The 21,199-nt window shown below is 25.5% G+C and overlaps 5 protein-coding genes and 1 long non-coding RNA gene across 7 annotated transcripts; 3 read left to right on the plus strand and 3 right to left on the minus strand.

Moving 5' to 3' along the window:
- Window positions 1-31: 31 nt before the first annotated feature.
- LOC127066466 (protein fem-1 homolog B-like) lies at window positions 32-4,669 on the plus strand. 2 transcript variants are annotated; one of them, XM_051000248.1, is made up of 11 exons: window positions 32-940; window positions 1,131-1,305; window positions 2,174-2,391; window positions 2,476-2,816; window positions 2,900-3,060; window positions 3,133-3,293; window positions 3,395-3,538; window positions 3,677-3,849; window positions 3,936-4,052; window positions 4,147-4,253; window positions 4,386-4,669. In XM_051000248.1, the coding sequence occupies exons 1-11, from the start codon at window positions 764-766 to the stop codon at window positions 4,541-4,543; spliced, it is 1,932 nt and encodes a 643-aa protein (XP_050856205.1). In that variant the 5' UTR covers window positions 32-763; the 3' UTR covers window positions 4,544-4,669. The 2 variants fall into 2 exon arrangements, with proteins under 2 accessions (XP_050856205.1, XP_050856204.1); XM_051000247.1 differs by having other exon boundaries at window positions 35-940; window positions 3,620-3,849.
- Window positions 4,670-5,492: 823 nt separating this feature from the next.
- Window positions 5,493-6,635, plus strand: LOC127066475 (ER membrane protein complex subunit 4). The gene is made up of 3 exons (XM_051000266.1): window positions 5,493-5,689; window positions 5,973-6,244; window positions 6,312-6,635. The coding sequence occupies exons 1-3, from the start codon at window positions 5,631-5,633 to the stop codon at window positions 6,506-6,508; spliced, it is 528 nt and encodes a 175-aa protein (XP_050856223.1). The 5' UTR covers window positions 5,493-5,630; the 3' UTR covers window positions 6,509-6,635.
- On the minus strand, window positions 6,573-7,462 carry LOC127066479 (uncharacterized). The gene is made up of 3 exons (XR_007782406.1): window positions 7,039-7,462; window positions 6,914-6,967; window positions 6,573-6,799 (listed from the first exon to the last, which is right to left on the minus strand). It is a non-coding gene; the product is annotated as an uncharacterized LOC127066479 (long non-coding RNA).
- A 3,727-nt stretch (window positions 7,463-11,189) lies between these two features.
- Window positions 11,190-13,968, minus strand: LOC127066204 (lipase 3-like). The gene is made up of 8 exons (XM_050999630.1): window positions 13,742-13,968; window positions 13,176-13,374; window positions 12,878-12,992; window positions 12,254-12,500; window positions 11,985-12,143; window positions 11,729-11,813; window positions 11,426-11,568; window positions 11,190-11,339 (listed from the first exon to the last, which is right to left on the minus strand). Exons 1-8 carry the CDS (start codon window positions 13,937-13,939, stop codon window positions 11,190-11,192), a joined length of 1,296 nt encoding a protein of 431 aa, XP_050855587.1. The 5' UTR covers window positions 13,940-13,968.
- Window positions 13,969-15,845: 1,877 nt separating this feature from the next.
- On the minus strand, window positions 15,846-16,788 carry LOC127066205 (uncharacterized). The gene is made up of 5 exons (XM_050999631.1): window positions 16,654-16,788; window positions 16,300-16,426; window positions 16,074-16,180; window positions 15,928-15,993; window positions 15,846-15,857 (listed from the first exon to the last, which is right to left on the minus strand). Exons 1-5 carry the CDS (start codon window positions 16,690-16,692, stop codon window positions 15,846-15,848), a joined length of 351 nt encoding a protein of 116 aa, XP_050855588.1. The 5' UTR covers window positions 16,693-16,788.
- Window positions 16,789-17,210: 422 nt separating this feature from the next.
- LOC127066468 (protein pellino) lies at window positions 17,211-21,029 on the plus strand. The gene is made up of 7 exons (XM_051000251.1): window positions 17,211-17,674; window positions 18,200-18,382; window positions 18,545-18,776; window positions 18,870-19,076; window positions 19,154-19,441; window positions 19,711-20,042; window positions 20,183-21,029. Exons 1-7 carry the CDS (start codon window positions 17,664-17,666, stop codon window positions 20,307-20,309), a joined length of 1,380 nt encoding a protein of 459 aa, XP_050856208.1. The 5' UTR covers window positions 17,211-17,663; the 3' UTR covers window positions 20,310-21,029.
- The last annotated feature ends 170 nt before the right edge of the window (window positions 21,030-21,199 follow it).

A 21,199-nucleotide genomic window follows, 5' to 3' on the forward strand; every position in this document is an offset into this window, starting at 1 on the left:
TAGATATAATAAAAAAAAAAAAATGAAGATTGCATTTAATAAAAAAATATGAATATAATCACACACATACGTACATATATGTCGATGTTTTTTCTTTAAAATACGCATCACTTGTAGGTTGAGTAGACCTACATGAATTAAGTCAGTACATTTATAAATGAACATCACAATGTCAAATATGCAATAAATAAATTAAAAAACAAATATTACAGGAATTAACATATTTATATCTATTCGTGTACCTTCATAAACATAAAAAAAAACAGAAGGCTAGCTTGCGTCAATACATGCTGTGTGGCGTGTAGTAGTTGGATAAGGGGATATTAAAAAGGAATCTCCAAAATAATATTCCAACATTATTTGATCAAGTTTCTTACAAATATAAACCCATGAAAAAAGTAAATATCAATGAGAGTATTAATTATTAATAATTGGATAAACTTTGTATTGTCGTGAGGTTTTAATTGTTCAGTGTAATATGAGTACTAACGTGTATTATTTTATAAGCAACAAATCAGGTCTTTGTTAAGAGAAACCAATTCTCTATCGCAAAAGTGCAAGTCATCGCTATTTTTATAACATTAGGATCGATATATTTTTGTATGTAACGGTTCTTAAAATAGTTGTCTGTAGAACTAATCCATGTATTTCTTGTGCGTTGATTCTTATAAACAGAAACAAACATACGAGCTTTGAGGTTACGGCTCTACGTTGTTAGAAACTGGAGTGATATTTTTACTACGTAATTGAAAAAATAGATTTTATGAGTTCAAATAGATTAACGAAAATGGGTACTGTTGAGACTGCACAAGAAGATACAGAAGTTTCAACATCATTGATTAAAAGAGTTTATTACGCTGCACGAGATGGAATGGCAATTGTATTGTATGGTCTTCTGAGTGATAAACCACCCGGACATATTGATTATCTTATTAATCAGGTAAATATATCCATATATTTTATCGATATAATGCCTATAAATGTTTATAAAATATATTATAAAAATTCTGATACTTATTCTATATTTTTACTTATGAAACAATAAAATTATTAATAAAATATGTTCTATATATTCTAAACATGTATATATAATATTAACTTTTATGAATATCTTAATGCTATATTTACAGAAAGTTTTGGAAGATGGACAAAGATGTACATCTTTAATAATTGCAGCACGATATGGACATGACAGGGTTGTAAAGATGTTGATTGATAAATTTAAACCTGATCTGGAACAAGAAGGAATTGTCAAATTTGATGGATATGTTATTGATGGAGCTACTGCCCTTTGGTGTGCAGCAGGTAAGATATTGTGTATCATACTTTAATTAATTGTTATTTATATTATTGTAGGTTTCAATGATTGTAGCGAGTTTGTAAATATATTATAATTTATATTTTAGAACTAATCATTCAATATATAACAAAAAATTTAATAATTCTTTTCAATTATCAACTAAATATTTCAATGCAAGAATATAAAGAAAAATACGTTATTATTGTATTAACTGTTGTGAATTGTTTAAATAACTTGAAAAAATTATTTGAGTAAAATTTAACAAGTACATAGCAGCCCTGATTTTTCCATTTCTTACTGAAACATTGTACAGTATACTATGTATATTTTATAATTATAAATACAATAATATAAATTAATGCCACATATACATGATTTTGCATAATATTGTGATTATATTTTTCATAGATATTTTTAAGTATTTTATTTAAAATTATTAATATTACAATATATGTATGTATGTATAGGTTTCTTTTACATATTGATAAACAGAAGCAAATTAATATGACCAATCGTGGCATTTTTTATAAGTGTTTTATTTATTGTCCTTTTTTTATGTTCATTCAGTGTAGCTTACTGTACAGTTTCAGGATAAAAATGGAGAAAACATGGCAAACGATACTTCCTCAAAACACTCAAATGGCTTTTTGTAAGTAATAAATTGAAACTGCTGGCTAAAAGGTTCTATTGATGAAGTAGTGTTATTATATTAAAGAAGGTATAGTAATAATTTAATCCTGATTAATGTATTTGAGCATAACTACACTTTTTTTCTATTGAATAATATCTCTTATTAATAAAAAATCTTAACACAAATATTGACACATTCTAATATATTAACTAAAATTAATTATTAAATATTTCATTTTTCAGGGGCAGGTCATTTAAATGTTGTAAAAACTCTTGTTAAAGCTGGAGCAGATGTAAATCATCCAACCAAAACTAATTCTACTCCTCTTCGAGCTGCATGCTTTGATGGACGGTTGGATATTGTTAAATATTTAATAGACCATGGTGCAAACATACATATATCTAATAAATTTAATAATACCTGTTTGATGATTGCAGCATATAAAGGACATTTAGATGTTGTTAGTATATTTCAAAGAATCATCTAAACTGTTTTAATAATTAATGAATATTAATACATTATATATTATTCATTTATGCTGTAGGTGAATTTTCTCTTGAAAAATAATGCAGATCCTAACGAAAAAGCTCTTTGTGGTGGAACAGCATTATATTTTGCAGCAGAGTGTGGTCATACACAAATAGTTTCTGAATTATTAAGTTATGGTACAAAAATAACAAAAAATGTGAGTGGTATGACTCCTTTGATAGCAGCTGCTGAACGAACGCGTACACCCGTAGTAGAATGTTTGGCAACTCGTACAGAGGTAACAAAACGGGAAGTAATTGATGCTTATGAATTACTTGGAGCATCTTATGCAAATGATAAAGATTGGTACAATTTAACATTGGCATATATGTACTTGCACAAAGCAATGAAGTTAAGGTATGAAATATAACTTCTTAATCTAATGGTTTAGTTTATTTTTTATTTTAAATTTAATTTATTATATATTTGTATAATTATAGATATAGTGATCCTAATGATATTGTGTATAAAGAATTAGGTGAAACAGTGAAAGCATATGAAAACTGGAAGGAATGTGATACATTAGAAAAATTAGAAAGTATTAAAAACAATCCCAATGCACTTCATATGGAGTCCCTTGCTATTCGGGAAAGAATATTAGGTAATATATATGATAAATATATGATTAATACTAGGTAACATGTATGTAATATGATAAATAAATATTTTTTAGGATGCAACAATCCAGAATTACCACATCCTATAATATTTAGAGGTGCTGTTTTTGCAGATAATGCAAGGTTTGACAGATGTATTGATTTATGGCTTCATGCTTTAAAATTAAGACAGTTAAATAATATATCTGCAGTGAAAGATCTTCTTCGATTTGCACAGGTGAATTAATTTACAAAGATACATGGAAATAATCTGCAGAATCTGCTATTTGAAAATAATCTGCAGAATATAAGAAATATAAATCTATGAATTATTTATAGGTTTTCTCTCAAATGATTCATGTTGGAGTAGATCTTGATTTTTCTCAAGTTATAAACGTATTAGAAGCATGTGTTACAGAATTGGGACGTAATAAAAGTAAAATGCAAAATCCGGATCCCATGGATGGTATTGACCAATATATTGTAAGTATAACAAAAGTAATTTATTTTTTTTTTACTATGTCAATTTAAAGTACTTATGTACATCTGAAGTTATCCATTTAGGAAGAGATAGAATCAAATATTACAACAACTTTATATATTTTAACAATTTTAACAAAGTTGATGACATTAAACGAAAAAAATTACAACGAAGCAGATGTTTCTAAAGCTCACTATTTCATACACAAGTTATGTGCATTACAAGTTAAAATGAGGGATGGTCAAACACTTTTACATCTTGCTATTAATTCTGAAACCCCAGTTGATGATTTTCATACTAATGATGTATGCAAGTAAGTTTTTTTTTTATGTATTAATATATATAAAATTACACAGATTAATTAAAGTAATTTAGTAATTCAAACATAACATTTTATAGATTTCCCTGTGCAGCTACTGCAAAGTTATTAATACGTTGTGGTGCTGATGTTAATGCAATGGATGATGAAAGAAATACCCCACTTCATGTTATTGTTTGTTATAAAAAAGCAACTAGGTATGATTATATATCCATTTGAAAGAAAAAAAATTAATTTTTTTTTATCGTACAATTGTCTTAAAAATTGACTAATTAATTTATATTGTTATAGTGATTTTATGACACTTTATTCAATAATTATGGAACTAATAGAGGCAGGTGCTCATATAGATACTGTAAATAGTAATGGGAAGACTCCATATGAATCCGTAGCAACGGGTATGTTATTTTCAAAGTAACACTACATAAACAATAATTTTAATGGCTAATGATGTTTATACACACACAGACACACACACGCATACATACATATACATATGTGACTAGAGAATATTTATAATTTTTCTCCAGGTGTGGCTGAAATAGTACTACGTACTCATACAAAATTGTCTCTAAAATGTATGGCGGCAAAAGCTGTAAAAACATATAATTTATCTTATTGTGGTAATGTACCACGTTCCCTGGAAAGTTTTATAGAATTACATGGACCTGGCCTTAATCAAGGCTGATTTATTTTTTGATCTCTCTGATTTATCGTGTGAACAATTGTATAAAATAATGCAAAATATTCCAACTAAACATTTGAAGTTAGTGTTATTAATGAATCCATAATTATATCATGGCAATCTCCTGTATATCCGTTTTCATATTTTGACTCTTCCTCTTCTACTCTTTTATTTTACCAGTTACTTTTAATGTTACAGTAAAGTGATGAATAATAGATAATTTACTAGTATAACTTACACACACATGCATCCAACTATTACCCAGTAATTGTAAAGTTATATATACATATAAAAAACAAGGAAAATATTTATAGATAAGCATTTTTATTTTATATAAAATTACATAGTACGTGCAATTTTCACGACTTGTACAGCGTTTTGTGATGATATGAAGTTCAATGAATGTAAAAAAAAATTAATGATAATGCTAATAATAATATTAACATTCGTATGATAATGCTTAATTAATGTTGATTAAATTGTACAAATCTAAGTTTGTTATCTACTTATTAGTAATCAAATAAAATATATGTATATTTATAAATAGAGATTCATTATTTTTTCTGAGAAAAATAGCATATATGTGAATTAATGACATCAATCTTAAATGGATAAATGCATATTTAACCTTTATTTTCTAAAAATGATATAATTTATTAATATTGACGTACATATAAACAACTACGTATATAAACATGCAAAATTGGAATTTTGTAATGTTAGTATAATATTCGTGAGAAATTTAATTCATGGAAACTGACCTTGCATTCAATGGAGAGTTGGTATAAACAATCATATCCTTATTTCTATTTTTATTTGTATTAAATACTGTAGCACCATGATGTTTTATAATGAAATATTATTTATAGATTCAATGAATTCGTAAAAAGCTTATATTATATTCTGTTATTGTATATTAATAAAAATGCATCAGTTGTCCAATCAATGTATCCGTATACCATGGTTGTTCTATAACATTACTATTTTTATCAATTGAATCTTACGTTCTATCATTATAGGTTATTTAATTATACATTTAGTACATTATTTTAACAAAGATATATACATTTGACAAAAATAGTAAGAAATAATGGCAACTGCCAAACAGAACTTCAAAAAATCGAAATGGGCATTAGATTTTTCTCACAAGTATGTAACCTTTGCAATTGATATTTTTGCTATAAATAATTATACAAAGTATATAAAAATGTAAATATTACTATTTTTATATAAATTTAGTCTCATATTTCTTTCATTTTTTTATAATAATTATCAACTATATGATAATACAAATAGTAATGATCTTTATAATTTAAATTTGAAATTGTAATTTCCAAAAGTAATGAATTTATTTTATATTATATTTAGAGGTTTTACTATATATTTTAATTTTTCATTAATAATAATAGAATACTTTGATATTTTTTTATAGGAATAAACAAGAGAAAAATACAGATATACCTTCTCCTCCAGGTTATACTCCTACAGTAGCATTATTTCAAAGTGTGGAATATCTTAGAGAAACAGATTCAAACCATTTAATAATTAAAAAATCATGGGATTTAGCTTTAGGGCCTCTTAAGCAAGTTCCAATGAATTTATTTATAATGTATATGGCTGGTAATTCTATTTCTATATTTCCTATTATGATGGTTGGTATGTTAATTCTTAGACCCGTCAAAGCATTGTTCACACTTCAACAAAGTAAGTAATACGTAATATGAAATTATATAATTATTTTATAAAGATATTGTCATATATATATTTTTAGCATTTAAGGTAATAGAAGGAACACATGCATTTGGCCAAAAATTTGTATACTTTTTTGGACAGTTAGTAAACATTGCTTTAGCATTATACAAATGTCAGTCGATGGGTTTATTACCAACACATGCATCAGATTGGCTAGCGTTTGTAGAACCACAAGCAAGAGTAGAGTATTCTGGTGGAGGATTTATATATATTTAATATTGTATCTATTTATTAATTAATAAATACAAAATTGTAATTGTAAAATGTTTATTTAAATAAATAATGTATTAGTCTAAATAAATAATTTATTAAAACATGAAGTAAAAGAAATATAAAAAAGTAAGTTTATGTATACAAATATTTCTACATTATTACAAGTTAAGAATGTTACATATTATTATATTTATCACATATGATATATTAATGTAAAGTTTATTTCCTTCTATAATCTTCAGCAAATTCTTTTAATTTTACTAGTATCTGACTTGGATCATCTATTTTTGGAATCTACAATATTTCGGATAAAATATTTTTTAATAATTTTAATGTATAACTCATTATATCAATGTATTGATAATTATCTTTTAGACAATTATATTATACTATTTGTTATTATCATACCTCATAATTCTGACTTAGATATAAACCAGTATAGACTCCAAGACTGAAACTTATCTAAAAATAACAAATACTTATAATAATAGTAATAATATATTTAAGCAATATCATAGTTATATATAACGTACTAAAGCTTTCAACATTTTGTGAGTGAATATTATTTTATATAAGAAACAAACTTGATCTTTTAAAATCTCTTGATATTTCTTCTACACTGTAGTATCACAAATAATGATATCAAATGATAATATTCAAATTATTAGGATTTATTTTTTAAATATAGCAATATTAATAAGAAAATAGTTTAAAGAAATGCTTTTCTTTATCATTAACAAAAAAAAAATCCACAATTATTGTGCTCTTGGAAGTTCACTGTTACAAAAATAAGTATCAATAGATGGCACTAGTAAAGATCTAATTCCAAGCGATTGTGTGATAACAAAGTAAAAAACAAAGAACAAAAAGATAACCTCTACCTAAAAACGATTATATTTTAAATGGAATTAAGGAAAAGTATGTATATTTTTACAGAGTATATGTATCCGACTCCATTTTTCTGTTCTTTTACTACCAGACTCACCTAATCAACATCTTGCAACGGGATTGGTGGATACCTGACGCGTCCAGGAAATTGAAAATCTCGTAGTGCCAATCCTAAGACAGTATGACCAGATAATAATTTTAGTGCAAATTGATTGGTTGATTCTGATATAGTTCTTATATCTAAAACAAAAGTAGAAAGTAGAAAAAATCAGAAGTATAATCAATATTTGTTATTAATACTACATTTGAACTTTACGGAGGATAGAAATACAATCTATGAGATAAACAAATTATCATGCAAAAACTTTTATTTGTATTTATATTTTGTACCTATATGTTAAGTGTGTGTGTGTGTGTATAATCTCTTTACATTTTAAGATCATATTCTTTCTCAGATTATTATAGTTCGAGGAAAGAATTTATTGGAATAGATGAAGTGAATTCTATTAAAAATTTTTTTCAAAATTATATTAATTTATGCTTTAAAGAATAACATACTTTACCATATGAGTAAAAATATTCAAATTTTTAATCTACAAATTTTTATTGTTACAAGTATTTAACAAAAAAAATATTTTGATAACTATTTATGAAATAGAAATAATGGGGAAATATTTATTTAATAATTCACCATAACTTTTAAGATAGAAAATTTATTTACACTTTTTTTTTTGAAATTATTTTTATATATTTATTTGTTATATAATCTTGACTCACGCTGTAAAAAGAGAAGTTGCCTGTGTGATGACAAGCTAGTTAGTGAAATAAGAAAATACCTATCTAATTTCATTAATAAAACTTCCAACGATTCTTGAGTTTTATATGGAATATTACTTTTTAATTATAAATAAAAATTAATAGATTACGTATGTGTATCTAAAGTGCCCGTTCATTTCGATGCAACCAATCAATACTTTTTCGAATTTACGTATGCTACTATCGAAATCGAAGCTTTATCGTCAGGTTAACTACAGGTAATTAGATTATATTGTGTAATATAGAGTATCTTTCAATATACCAATCGACTTCCATACAAATGATTTTCAATTGACATTGTTAAAATAAATTCAAGTGACATCATCGAGAATAAAAGATATTCGTATAAAAAAAATCGTATGTGCGAATATGAACATTTTCCTTACAACTTTTTTTCATATTTTTGAACTTTATTTTCGTAGGTATTAAACAGTAGTAATTAATTTTCATAGTTTGGACTAAAAAAGTATCCGTTTAGATAGTTTTTAAGTTTGTATATCATATTTTTAATGTTTCCAGATTTTCGTATAATAGATCGAAAAATTATAAACTTCGTGGGATCCATTGCACAAATGGTGTACCGCGCATGCGCAAGGGTCTACTAAGTCTCACTGCAACTGATGACTGCATCATTTTAAATTAATAGTACTGATCGCAAGGAAGTTTTGTACTGTTAATTACAGGTAATTAATATATTTTTTCTAACACCCTTATTTTATATGTCGTCGCATTCGATCGCCGAAAACGCGATTTTCTCGTGCAAATGTTGGCAAGTGGTGGCATCGTCTAATTTAAAAGATTCGCAAAAATAAAATCAGCGTCTTGGAACGTTTTCTATTTCGAATTCTCTGCTTATATTTTAACGATATCGATAATTTTCTCATCTACTAACGATTAATAATTTTTCATTAATTGATTGCGTCCGATTGTATTTCGGTTTAAATACATATACATAGGTAATCATACACATATACAGATAAATACATATATATATATATATACATACCATAGATATCTCTCTTATGGAAGATACACATTTGACACGTCCTGAGCACCATATATGCATATATGCACCATATACGCACGTAATTAATTTTCTGCTTTACTAATATCGATATAATATTTTTTAGCTTTTCAAGAAGTCTACGAATTTAGAAAATTCTACGTAATACGCGAGGAATAATATTAACGTGACCGCTCCACACGCACTGTTCCATACGACTGCTCCATACATGTGTCTATAGTTTAAAAGCTCCCCCCTCCTGTCCAATTGAAAACATATTCCTTACGAATTTCTTCCCTTCTACAAGCAGCCATAGCAAAACAAAAAGTAGTCGACCGTGATAAAATTTTATTATTGGTATGTTTACGTATATGTATGTGTATGTGTATGTCTGTACTTTTCGGAGAATTTTGGTAAACAAAACACATCTGTGTGTATATACGATGTACTCGGATTCGGAGAATTTGAAAAGTATTTGGAAAAAGTATATGTAAATAATTAAAGGACGATCGGAGAGTTCGGCCTTGGCATAACATTCTCAGTTCGTCCTTATTAAGGCATTATGTAGTTCTCCTTCCTATAAGCAGTCTTCTAGACGTGTTCAGACCTGCTCCTGCTTCGTTAATTCCGGTTCACGTTTACTAGCTTCTCATTTTCGTTATATATAATGTTTTATAAACTTGATTTAATCATTTATAGTTTATTAATCTCATTTTATATATTTCATATTAGATTTGTAACGAATTATATACTACACACTTTCAGCTAATTCGAGAGAAGAGGATTTCGTAGTGATAAATTATAATGATGTGAATTTACGAGTGTGAATTTAAAAATTCTTCCTCTTCATCTTCATCGACGGATGTAAAACTTCGCTTGGATACAATCACATGTAAGTACATTTTTTATTTTAATCATTATTTTTCGTTCATTGATCAAATCGTATTTTTAATCATTTCTATTCATTGAATATATCTTTTGATACGAGACATATAATTAATTTCTTTATTTTACAAGAAATTTCAAAACGTTAATTATTATTTATTGCGAATATTGTTTCAATAAATCTATAATACGATCGTTCAATAACTTTTTTACATTTTATTGCGTTTATGAAATCTATGGGGTACAACTTCAAAGATCGGAATATTTGGTAGCCTTTTGTACAATTCGAGCAAATGCGTATATCATTTTTTACGTATATTAAGACGAGTGGTGCTTTGTTAAGTCGTATTCAAGTGGTATTTTTTATTTATATCGTTTCATATTATTTTCATGTCCGTAGTTATAATCATGAAAATTATCTAGAAAATATAATAATGAAATATTTATACACGTAATTATTTTAATTAAAAGTAATAATGATGCATTATAGTCGAATGAATATATATCATTGTATTAATGTATAGATATTGACGTTGATTAAGAAATAATTTTATCTGCCATTATATTTTGGATGTAATGATACGTAATTTTAAAGGATCCGATAGGTAATAGTTTAAAAATTTGTATATTTCTGCTTATGTGTCTATGTGCGTACATACACAAAAGAAAACAAATCGATTATGTGTTTCTTAATTACTATTGGACATTCGAATTATATTCGACTTGCAGGTTTAGTTTCGAAAGGATCTGATTTAAAACACGAGTTAAATAATGCAACATATAAAAGTTGCAAAAATTGAAATTAGGTTTATACAGCACATACGTTCGCACGCAATAAAAGATCATCAAATTAATTATAGTGCACAATATATTATAACTGCTACAATTATCTTTAGTATGTAATCATAAATTAATTTACAATTAGCGTAATATGTTGATATATATTTTTATGTTATTTATTTATAAGTTAAATATATTATAATATTAGCAATGAAAAATATGATATCAACACAAAACAAGAAATATTTATTTGTTGAATAAATTGAAAATGATACATCGTTTTCGTTGATTATATTCATGTAATGCAAATCGTTAAAACTCTTTCATTAAATTTAACAGACGATCATATAATAATGTTTTCACGTCATTCGCCACAACAAAATCAAAATGAGAAAAACACTCGTACGGTACAGCTTCGCAAGTGACAAGATTAGGTAATCTTTTGCTCAGTTCAGTTGCATCCTACGTAAAAGTTAGATACGTAAATAAATATATTTTTAGATAATTTATCTAATTATTTTGAAAAAGTATAACCAAATTTAACTTACCTCCTCATTCGTCAATACGTCATTAATTCCATAAAATAATGCTAGTGGTGCAACAATTTTCTTTACGTCATAAATCGGAGGTTTTGCTTTTTCATAGTGAATAAGATTACCTTCGTACCCATAATCATAAGCTTCGAAATTACCTTATAATACAGACGATAAGATATATATATATATATATATATATATATATATATATATATATATACACATACATATATATTTCATTCACCGTAAAATTCAAAAAAGGTATCATAATAGTAATAATAACAATTATTATAGAAAGAAAAATAAAAAATGCACCTGTTAGATAATTTTGATAATAGTGAAATAGACTTTGAGTCGATACGCCAGCAGGTACATAACTCATAAGGTATGGTAATAGTGACTGTAAATGAGATATTTCATGTATATTATGTTATCGTGAAATGTACATGTAAACTTAATGAACGATCACACTAAGTTGCAAATATATTATATTATGAATAAATATATAAGAAATATCTATATTATTATTATATATTATATGTATGTGTGTATGTGTATATTATTAACTTACGGCATTTGTTTGTGCAGTATCACGTCCTGAAACTAGATAAAATATCGATGCACATATTGATTGAAAAATCGATTTGTCGTTACAGAGTTTGGTTCCTAATAATTTTATCATTTTTGATTGTGGTAAGATGTCATAAATCCCTTCTTTTTCTAATATTCTCTGAAAAAGTTTTTTTATTCATATAAATAATAACATATACATATCTATAGATATATATAAATAATTTTTATATATTCGAAAAGTATATAATACACATAATTAATATTGACCTTTAGTTTTGGAACGTCTTTCATAATACGTTGCAAAATTGGTGGAAATTTGTGTTTAAAGTAAGAAACTGGTGCTAAGCTTATAACTAATCTCATTTTATCATTGTAACTCGGTTTCATGGACAACATAACGTAGGAAACCGATGTACCCATAGAATGTCCTATATAAAATAATTTTTTCGATCCTGTATAATTAAGAACATAGTCGATGTACTGAGGAGTATCATGTAAGCCAATATCGTGGTAGCTGTTGAACAACAATCATTACATAAATGTATATAAATATATCATTAAAAAAATAAAAATAAAATTAAAAATAAATAATTACATATACGTACATAAATATATACTGAATATACAAAAAGTAAAATATAATAAAAAAAAATTCTATTACGTACAAAGAATTATTATTATTAGATTGATTAATGAAATTATATAAACTCGTTAAAAAGGTTGTCGATAATTTTTAATCTTTATATAGAAGATGATCTTCGGTAGAAATATACTGAACATTTTATTTCTTCGAAATGACGAGATAGATATTTCAAACAGTTAAAACGGCCTTTTTAAGATTTACAAAATTTTTATTTACACAATATTGACTAACGCTTATTTTGTTTTTACCTGAATTCCCAAAATTTTGGGTTGTCTGTCGTCAAATTGACATGAGATCTGCAATAAGTATTTCCTCGGAAATTTCCAAGCCAAACGTCATATCCATTATCAGCAAGTAAAATAGCTAAACGTATGTAAATATGAATAATTAATTAAGTATTATTACTTATAAAATTTTATTATAATATTTATCTATATTATTATTTATATTATATTTGAATTATATTACAATATTTATTATATTTATTATTTAACACATTATTAGGATAAAATATGTACGTATTTAAGATCTAATCTAATCACTTACGGAGATCTTTCTTAGGCTCAAGTAGTACCCATGAATCGGATGACGCTGTCATACCGTGTTGCATAAATACTACTCTCTTCTTTTCATTTTTATCTGATAAAGGACTATTAGGTATTCTATGGATTGTCAAAATGTAACCATCGTCTGTAATAACATTGTGCTCTTCGGCTGGGTATCCGTGACGTTGAACTAATCCAATCTGAAATCAGATATAATTTTATATGTATTTGTTTTAAGAGTTATGAAGAAATACGTAAATAATAACTTAGTGCAAAAAAAGATTATAGATGTCTGTGTATGATCATTTAATAAAAAATAAAGTAGTAAAGTATATTATCGAATTAATACATAAATATAAGTAGTATTAGAAGCAAACAGTTTATTACAATAAAATAATGCATTTATATTTATGAATCAAGTCAATATAACGTTGCATCAAAATATTTCAATAATTTTATTTAACAAAAAACTAAATTATATATATATTTTTTATCGTATTTTATTATAAAATATAATTGAGATAAAATATATTTGATAAAAAAGAACAAAAATAATACTAAACTCACGAAATCTAAGACAGTATCATCGCCATTAAGTTCTGATTCGCTTCTTACTTTCTTCAATTCATTTCCATTCGAAGAAAGAATATATTTTAGCAAAGAAAAAGATGAAGTTCTTCCCAAGTAACGATCGAATAATAATAGCATCGTTAAAAGAATCAATTTCATTGTTCGATTTGTTATATATAAAAAGTATAGATACATATCAATCTCCGCTATATCTTCCGAGAACAAAGTTGTATCTTCTATTTAAAATATGCACGATCGATTCTGCTTTATATATCTCTCGTTGGTACAATCAAATGATAATTACTATTTCATTTTCTTTGATTTGTCAGAGCTATCCATTTGAAAACACTTAATATCATTTAGAACTAAGATTTCAGAACTTTTTTCGGTTGCAGAATCGATCTTGTAAATTTTTAGAGCTGTTTATATTTTTTATTATTTGTTTTAATATTTATTTTATATATGTTAATACATTTTTATTTTATTTGTTTATTAATTATTTACATACACACACATAAATGTATTATAGATGTATATTAATATTTATATATATTTATAATAATAAATATATTAATTCTTTTTTTTATATATACACTTATATATAGTAAACAATAAATAATATTACCATAAGTGTAGAATATTAAAAAAAATATATTTTTTTTTATTAAAAAAAGGAAAATTATTTTATTTTTTAATCTTATTTTTTCAAATTTTCTACAAATATTCAAAAAATTTTTATTCTTCCAATTATGAACACTCAAGTAACTTATAATTTACTTACATCTATATGCATATGCATACGTATCAACATGTTGACTATTGTTTCGTAACACATTTATAGCGTGCAATGTAATTTCATAGTACATAAGAAGTTCCTGTTTAATCGTATTCTAATAAAAATGTTATTGTATGTTTTATAAACGACACCTTCGATTTTCTGTCTCTTTCTCTCTTATAACTAATAGTTTGTAATGATATGTTGCTAGACATCGTTTAGAAGTTTCTATTATTATTTCTATGTAGAGTAAAATGTTGCTAAATGCTCGTAAGTAGTACTTTCGACATATACTTTTTCTGCAGCAAATAATAAATAATTTCACACATTTCATTTAACCTGCATAATATTCCAAAGTTTCATCATAATCATCTTTCAAAAATAAGTCGTAAGTATCCTCTTGATATTGTATTGCTGCCTGTAATAAAGAATATATATTATTAATTTGTTTTTAAATATATAAATAATATTAATTATATCTATATATAACAGATACAACATATATAATATATATGTACTTTTAACAAATTCTTTTCCATTTTATCTGTTTCATATATTTCGCAGAGTTCTTCATATTCTGATTGTTTATCATCTATATCTGTGTCGTATCTATTAATTACACTCAACAGTTGAGCTTCGGTTTTCAATCTATAAAAATTAAATATACAAGTATTTTAACTAATTAATAAGGATATAAATATAAATATTTTTAATTTTCAATAATATATTTTAAATCGTATTCATTATTAATGAATATGTAGAATTAAAGTAAATTACCTTCTGTTATTAATATCTGATATCATTTTGAAATTTGCAGTTTTTATCAAATCAAATTCCTTTTTGATTTGATCTAATTTATCATGTAATTCGTCTCGTTTTATTTCCCAATTTTTATAAAGAAAATATTGTTTTTTTTCGTATTTATTACTGAAAAGAAAAAAATCATTTAATCGTAAATTAGTATAATCGTTATGACATTATAGTAAATTTACCCGACATTTTGTAAATCTTCTAGACATATTTCATTTAATTTATTAATAATTAATGTATCAGTTTTGTATTGTGTCATAGTACTTTCCATTTCCTTTTCTTTGGCTTCTCTCTGCGTTTCTAAATTTGCAGTAAGTTCTAATAGCATGAAAAAAAATTTGTTTAACATTTTTTTTATATACGAAAATATTTTGTATTGTTTATTTTATGAACAATTCTTTTTTACTAGACATAACAAAATTTAATAAAAATACATTGCGATATAGTAATTACTTTTTATTTCTTCAACAGCATTTTTATCACGAAACCAAACATTTCTATAATGCATATTTTTAATCATTTCTTTTTCTGGTGTTAATTGCATTATTGTTATAATATATTCCATAAAATAATCTATATAATGTTTAAAAAGCAATGCCTGCGCTGAAGCGTTCATCTGATATGACGCAGCCGCTTTACGAATAATGGGGTAACTATACAGTATCTAATTAAAAAACAATCTTTTTTTATAAATGATCTCATTTTTATTTTTTTTTATTTTATTAATAATTAAATAAAAAATACCTTGAGCATTTTGAAAACCATAGTATCCGTAATATTTTCTTCTATAGTATTTTCTTCTAACGCATTCATCGAAGATTCGTACAAAGATTGTGAAATTCTTGAGTTAGCTAAATGTATTAATTATTTAAGAATGATATGAAAATAATTACATAAAAATAAAAATATCCGCAGTCTTGATTATTGCATCTTTGTAAATAATTTTGATATAAAAAAAATTTTTATTTACATAAACGTGATTGATTTTCTGTATACGTTCGATCAGTAAAAAATACAATATTGTTTACCAACTCCATTTCTTCTTCGGTGAGAATTGATTGTAATATGGAATTTTCAATTAGTAAAGGTACTATAATCTGTAATTATGTATAATTATTGCTATAATAAAAAAATATGTAAAAAATTATTACTATTTAATATATTAATTATTTATGAAATGTTAAATTTAATGAATTAAATAATAGTAGATGATAATTAATGAATTAATTCATTAATTATTATTTAATATTATTTACCACTAATTGAAATTTATCCATGGTTTCATGAAAAATTTGCTTAATAGAATTAAGGATCGAATGCAAACCATTTTTCTTTGGTTGCTTTTTAAATTGTGACGTATCATTCATTGTATCATTCTTCTTCCGCAATTTTCCATTTTCCATATTATTTACGTTTGTATTTACAGAGATACGACAGTATAATTTATCTTAATAAATTAAGTTAATGTGAAAACTAATATCACAAGTATCGTTTGAAATATGTCACCGTAACATTTAAAATAAATTTGTATCAGTAGACGAATTATAAATTACAGTGACATCTATAATAGGACATTTCTGAAATAATGGTTTATGATTGGTTGTTCTTCAATGCAATATTAATTAGGCTTTAGTGAAAGTGAAATATTACTTACAAAATATATTTTGCTAGCAAATAATCTGATAATTAATATAACAATATAAAAGAACATTTATAACGAGTAAACATTGAAAATAAGAAATATTTTTTTAAAGTACGAATATACAAGTGAAATACTATAGGCTAGTATTGACCAATCACGACAAACCTTTAAGCGATGTAAGGTTATCTATATAGATGGCAGTTTAAAATAGAAATCAAGCTTGAAATCTTTTATGTACTACTGTGATTACATGTATTATACGGATCTGTCTTGACTAAATGATCCCAACGAAAACAATCTAAGAAGATTAATCGTATAGTGATTTAAAAGCAATTATTGATGTATTTATATAGGGATTTCCTATTATTATAAAAAAAATATCTTATAATGTTAACGCGTTTGTATATATCGATAATAGCAGTGTGTTGAACTTTGAAGCTTCGAGCGCGTTATGCACACTCGGTAATAAATGTGATTATCGTGTAACTCGTAATCATGAAACGTCCAATTTATATTTCGAATGTTGAGCTTCGCATTTATAACGGTTTCGTGTACTTCATTGGACTAGTCATATAACGATTTCTTTTGACAAATAACATTTGTAAATCGTTCATTTGTATAAATTTTTCAAAGTGGCTCATGTTGCGAGCGTTCACAGTTGGGGCAAAATTGGTTTAAAAGCAGAACTCACAATGGTGATACGGTAACTAATCTTGACATTTTATATGTACATATCGTATTGATAAGGTTTCGTTACTTTTGTATGTTGCAAATTAATGTGAAATATGATTAAAGTTGTTTTCTCTCTGTTACAAAACACATGAGAAATAATAATGTAATATATTTTTTAATAATTTTTTTTATTTTTTCGACAATAAATATATATTATTTTATATATTATATGTCTATAATTTTACTAGAAGTCTATGAATTTAAACCTTACCCATTTTTAATTAATATAAGAAAAGAATTAATACAAAGAAATATATGGTTGATAAAAAGAAACTATATATACATTGTGAGTAACATGATAATTAAATAATTTAATTAATTCATTTATATTAATATAAAATTTACGTTTATTCTTTTTTGCTTTCTTTGCAATAGATATATTTATTAAATTAAATTCATACATATTTGAAATAAATGTATTAAAAAGCATATATATATATATTATATAATAATTAATATAAAAAATAGAATATAGATAGTATCTGAACTATTTCAGATCGGATGGGGGTAGTAGCGAAAGTCCATTGCTTGTGGAAGAAGGAGAAACTCTTGGTCCACCTCATAGTCCACGTAACAAACATCCTCATAACCGACCACATGTGAATCCTCATGAATGTCATAGTCATCGCCATGATAAACCAAAGCAGCTAGTAAAATATGGAGAATTAGTTATTCTTGGGTAAAAAAATATAATATGATTTTAATATATATATTATTCATATATTTAATATGAATCTTTAATTATTGAAGATAAATTATATTAATCATAAGCAGTATTCAAACTTTATTAAATAGAATAGAAAAATTGTGTTTGTATTAATGTATTTGATCGTTATTATAGATATAATGGATATCTTCCACCTGGTGATCGTGGTAGGAGGAGAAGTAAATTCCTTTTATTTAAAAGACCAATACCAAATGGTGTTAAACGTAGTAAACATTACATTGTTAAAACTCCTCACAGTTCACAAGCTATTCTTAATACAAAACAGCATTCAATTTCATATACACTTTCCAGAACTCAAGCTGTTATAGTTGAATATACAGAGGATGAAGAAACAGATATGTTTCAAGTAAGTTTCAATGAAGATGAAATTAACAAAGAATTACATCATATTTATCTAAATAAATTTGTTATATTTTTATTTAAATATATTAATGCATAGATTGGTCGTTCATCTGAGTCGCCAATTGATTTTGTTGTAATGGATACATGTCCTGGTGGTAGTGAATGTGGAACTGCAAACGAAGGCCGGGTTGCTCAGAGTACAATTAGTAGGTTTGCCTGTAGAATTCTTGCTGATCGATCAAATCCTAGAATTGCTAGAATTTATGCTGCTGGTTTTGATAGTTCTAGAAACATCTTTTTAGGGGTAAGATTTGTAATGGGATTATACATTTTTAAATCTAGAATTCTATGTTAAGGGAAACATATTTCTATTGTATCTAGGAAAAAGCAACAAAATGGCAAGAAAATAGAGAAATTGATGGTTTGACAACTAATGGTGTTTTAATAATGCATCCACGAGGACAATTTTGTAGTGGAGAAGCCCAATGTGGATTTTGGCGAGAAGTAAGTGTTGGAGGTGGAGTATTTTCTCTTAGAGAGAGCAGAAGTGCTCAACAAAAGGGAAATTATGTAGAAGATGAAAATAATATTTTACAAGATGGTACTCTTATTGATTTATGTGGAGCTACATTACTGTGGAGATCAGCAGAAGGTCTTGCAAAATCACCAGTAAGTAAAATCTTACTGTGTTAAAAACAGTAAATTTAAGAATGTTCTTTCGAGATAATAAATGTGATTTAGTACAGACACAGTAAAAATTTTGCAAGTGTCTTTTTTGTTATATTTTTATACTTTTTGTTTGATAACATTATTTATTTTATAGTTTTATAAATATAAATTTTAACTAATATTTATGTGTCAGTAAATATTATATCGATATTCTATAATTGTATTTTTTATAGTAATATAAAAATACTCTATAATAATATTTTTTATAGACAAAACATGATTTAGAAGAATTAGTTGATGCTATAAATGCTGGTCGGCCGCAATGTCCTGTTGGCTTAAATACTCTAGTTATTCCACGTAAGGCAGCATCAGATACAGCTCAACAGCAACCATATGTTTATTTAAAATGTGGCCATGTACAAGGTCATCATGATTGGGGACAGGAAGAAGATAAAGTAACAAGAAAGTGTCCAATGTGCTTGGTCGCTGGATCAGTAGTGAAACTTACAATGGGAATTGAACCTGCCTTCTATGTTGACAGAGGCCCACCTACTTATGCATTTAGACCTTGTGGACACATGGCTACAGAAAAAACTGTGAAGTTCGTATTAAAAATTACATATAAAAATAATATTTTTATAGATCATATATAGAAAAGATTTTTCTGTATATATTTTGTATATAATAGTTTGTATAACATAAAAGTATAAAAAGGCAATATTAATCTATATTTATCTGCAGATATTGGGAACAGGTGGCAATACCACACGGTACAAATGGTTACATCGCGATTTGTCCCTTCTGTGCAGTTCCTCTTGAAGGTTCACCTGGTTATATAAAACTCATTTTTCAAGACAATGTAGATTGAAAATACTTCCTATAATTTCAAGAAAAGTAATCTATAGAAATAATTTATACTACTTAAAAACTACAAGGCTTATCAAAATCAACAATCTTCAAATAATTTAAATATTTGCTTTCGTTGAAAATTTTGTTCTCTAATAAGTCTATATAAAAGCAGTTGTACAATACACTTTTCTTGTTATTATGTACATGGAGGTTGTATAATTTTTAATTGTGTAATATATAAAGATGAACGTAGAAGAGAAAAGTTCAAACAATATCGAATTAGAATTCATGAATTATGTTTACTATAGTATGTAATAGTTTATACTCGGACGTAATTTATTATTAAATTAATAATTATTTCATTATTGGATATTTAATTATGGCATTCCTTTTTTCACCAAAAATGATAAATAACAGGAAACAATACTCTTATTATTATATCTAAAATATTTAAATTTATAGAAAATATAATTTAATGAAGTTATGTTAATAGTATTTTGCTTTAGTGTAGGTGGATTATTACAAGAGGGAAGCACAATGTTTATGTAACGATATCGATCTCTTTTAGCTCATTTAGATAAATTTAAGAATGCCATGAAAGTATAGAAAATGAAAAAGTTGTAAAAGGTACGAGGTCCTTACCAAAAAAAAAAAATGTAATTATTTGCTGACTGAATGTTACTTATCTTATATATCATATTTATCTTCGATTAAAGAGTAATTTTTTATCAACTATAAATATTTACCAGTTTATTATATACTACGCTTTCCACGAAGATAATAAAATTTCATACTTAGTTATTAAAGATATCTCATTTAAGTAAGTATATAAGAATAAAATAATATCTTCAAATATAAAGTTTTTTTCTAAAGATTATATATATATATATATATATATATATATATATA

The sequence above is a fragment of the Vespula vulgaris genome, chromosome 9 (assembly GCF_905475345.1).
Source record: "Vespula vulgaris chromosome 9, iyVesVulg1.1, whole genome shotgun sequence".
NCBI classification, from domain to species: Eukaryota; Metazoa; Arthropoda; class Insecta; order Hymenoptera; family Vespidae; genus Vespula; species Vespula vulgaris.

Bases quoted from the DNA above. Each gene is read 5' to 3' on its own strand.
- LOC127066466 (XM_051000247.1), top strand. From the start codon at position 764: ATGAGTTCAAATAGATTAACGAAAATGGGTACTGTTGAGACTGCACAA. The intron at 1,306-2,173 runs GTAAGATATTGT...TTCATTTTTCAG, and splicing joins TGCCCTTTGGTGTGCAGCAG to GGGCAGGTCATTTAAATGTT. The intron at 2,392-2,475 runs GTTAGTATATTT...TTTATGCTGTAG, and splicing joins ATAAAGGACATTTAGATGTT to GTGAATTTTCTCTTGAAAAA.
- LOC127066475 (XM_051000266.1), top strand. From the start codon at position 5,631: ATGGCAACTGCCAAACAGAACTTCAAAAAATCGAAATGGGCATTAGAT. The intron at 5,690-5,972 runs GTATGTAACCTT...ATTTTTTTATAG, and splicing joins GCATTAGATTTTTCTCACAA to GAATAAACAAGAGAAAAATA. The intron at 6,245-6,311 runs GTAAGTAATACG...ATATATTTTTAG, and splicing joins ATTGTTCACACTTCAACAAA to CATTTAAGGTAATAGAAGGA.
- LOC127066204 (XM_050999630.1), bottom strand. From the start codon at position 13,939: ATGTATCTATACTTTTTATATATAACAAATCGAACAATGAAATTGATT. The intron at 12,144-12,253 runs GTCAATATTAAT...AAACTTTTTCAG, and splicing joins AAGACGTTCCAAAACTAAAG to AGAATATTAGAAAAAGAAGG. The intron at 11,814-11,984 runs GTAAGTTAATAA...TCTCATTTACAG, and splicing joins ATACTGCACAAACAAATGCC to TCACTATTACCATACCTTAT.
- LOC127066205 (XM_050999631.1), bottom strand. From the start codon at position 16,692: ATGATACGTCACAATTTAAAAAGCAACCAAAGAAAAATG. The intron at 16,427-16,653 runs GTTTGCATTCGA...ACATAATTACAG, and splicing joins AAAGCAACCAAAGAAAAATG to ATTATAGTACCTTTACTAAT. The intron at 16,181-16,299 runs GTAAATAAAAAT...TAATACATTTAG, and splicing joins AGAAAATCAATCACGTTTAT to CTAACTCAAGAATTTCACAA.
- LOC127066468 (XM_051000251.1), top strand. The intron at 18,383-18,544 runs GTAAAAAAATAT...TCGTTATTATAG, and splicing joins GGAGAATTAGTTATTCTTGG to ATATAATGGATATCTTCCAC. The intron at 20,043-20,182 runs GTTCGTATTAAA...ATTTATCTGCAG, and splicing joins GCTACAGAAAAAACTGTGAA to ATATTGGGAACAGGTGGCAA.